The sequence below is a fragment of the Apaloderma vittatum genome, unplaced genomic scaffold, assembly GCF_000703405.1.
Source record: "Apaloderma vittatum isolate BGI_N311 unplaced genomic scaffold, ASM70340v1 scaffold29186, whole genome shotgun sequence".
Taxonomy (NCBI): Eukaryota; Metazoa; Chordata; class Aves; order Trogoniformes; family Trogonidae; genus Apaloderma; species Apaloderma vittatum.
Window position 1 is genome coordinate 1 of NW_009720536.1, and position 2,011 is coordinate 2,011.

The window sequence follows — 2,011 nt, forward strand, 5'->3', positions numbered from 1 at the left end:
GAGAAGAGGGGGTGCTCCTCTCCGGGGACGTGGGGAGGATGGCATCAGACCCCGGGCCACGTCAGGGAACGGATGTACCGTGTGTCCCGGGAGCAGGGCTTGCAGCCGTGGGGGGCCATAGGGGACACGTCCTCCAGCGTCCTTCTCATCGCTCTGTGTCCTTCCCATCTCTCTGCCACACAATGCTCATCAAGGGCAGCTGCCAAGGAAGAGCCCCAGGGATCCTGGGGTTACAGGAGGGATTTGGGGATAAGGAAAGGTCACAGACCAGACCAGCTGGGTCAGCCCACACATCTCCATCTCCACCTCCACGCTTTGGGAAGGCATCAGGCTCTCCTGGTTGCTCTGGTGTGGCTGGCAGAAAAAAAGTCCACCACCAGCTCCACCACACCAAGCAGACCCCTCTGGGTGCCCCTCCTGGGACCAGCCTGGCAGGGGGTCCCCGGCCAGCACCCCCAGTGATGGCTGGGCAACACCGTGACCTCCTGAGGCCTCCTTCTTGGTAAATAGTGTCAAGGTTAGAGCGAGGGATTCATTGGGGCCATAAATGTTTATGGCAGGGCCCCCCCCCAACAGCCTGAACTTTCCATCAGCGACACTTTTATGGCCAGTCTCTAATGATTAACCCAGGGACGAGCAGCTGAAGGTGCTTTGCAGCATGGTCGTGCTGCCAGAGCCCCACGTGCCTGGAGAAACTGGGAGTGGGGGACCCCCATCACCCCACTGGGCTGCAGCCATGGTGGGGTATGGTGAGGAGGATGTGGAAAGACATAAAATGTACTTTTTCTCTTTATCCTGTGTTTCTGGATTTTACCTGACCTGGACAGAGATTTGTAGGACAAAGCTCAGGATAGCTGTGCCCTGCATCTCTGGAAGCCCCTCTAGCTGTGCCCTTCTTGCACGCTAGTTATCTCCCCCCTCCAATAACCCATGCAGAGGCCATTCCACATGCCTTTTTGTGTGGCCATTCCACACACCACTCTCTTCACATCATGGACTCCTCCTCTTCCTCCATCTCCCTGTCCACCTCCATGGCCATGTTCTCGTAGCTGGTGACACCCCAATATTTCCACATGTGGACCATGAGCGGTTTGGGGGACTGGCTGGTAGCTGATGGTACATGGGAGAAGGCACACAAAACACTGGGATGGTGGGGACTGACAGCATTGGGCCCAAACAGCCCCATCCAAGAGCTCACTGGCACCCCCCAGGCCAGCAGCATCAGCAGGAGATGGGGTCTCCAGGACATGGGCACTAGGCTGAGCTACCCTAAAATCACACGCAGGCACTGAATCCCAGCCCTTCGCCTTCCCCTGGGAAAAGCAGCACCTTTTTTCCTTCTAGTTGTTTTTAACTGCTAATTTATTAGGTCAGATTTCCTCAGCAGGACACTGATTTTTGCTGGTTTTACTGGAGTACCTCCATGAGAGCAGGGCACACTGGCACACACTATCCTCAGGATGTCCTTCCTCACGCATCTTCTTGGGTTACTGGAGCTAAATACACATGAGCAGACAACAGACTAATTCAGAGGACCTCCTCCTCACCACCTCCTGCAGCCCGAGCATCCCTGCAGCCTGAGCATTCTCGCACAGGGAGGGCAGGGCTGTGACAGAGGGTGGGATTGAGACAGCCCAGACACTTGCACCAGACATTGTCACGTGAACACATGGACTCATGACACAGCTTGTCACACTGAACAGAAACACCTCGGGGGCACCGGCATGGGCAGCAGCTCCATCCTGGCAGGACCAGGGTGGTGGTGAGGAGAACAGCAGGGTCAGCAGCTCCCAGCTGCTCCCTGAAAGACCCCCTCCAAACCATCCTGAAGTGCCACAGTGCAACCTGTGCAAATTGGAGGGGGGGTGAGCCCCCCTTTCCCAGCGCATGGGGGCTCTGGCTCTCCTCACATCATGGACTCCTCCTCTTCCTCCATCTCCCTGTCCACCTCGATGGCCGTGTTCTCGTAGCTGGTGATGCCCCCGTATTTCCGCATGTGGACCATCAGCGG

At 56.9% G+C, this 2,011-nt stretch overlaps 1 protein-coding gene across 1 annotated transcript in view; it reads right to left on the reverse strand.

Moving 5' to 3' along the window:
• Window positions 1-1,906: 1,906 nt before the first annotated feature.
• The window catches only part of SLC6A7 (solute carrier family 6 (neurotransmitter transporter), member 7), an 18,394-nt gene continuing 18,289 nt past the window's right edge, over window positions 1,907-2,011 (reverse strand). The window contains exon 14 of the mRNA XM_009871047.1: window positions 1,907-2,011. This exon is cut by the window's right edge and continues 105 nt beyond it. Within this exon, the coding sequence (XP_009869349.1) occupies window positions 1,907-2,011 (105 nt within the window).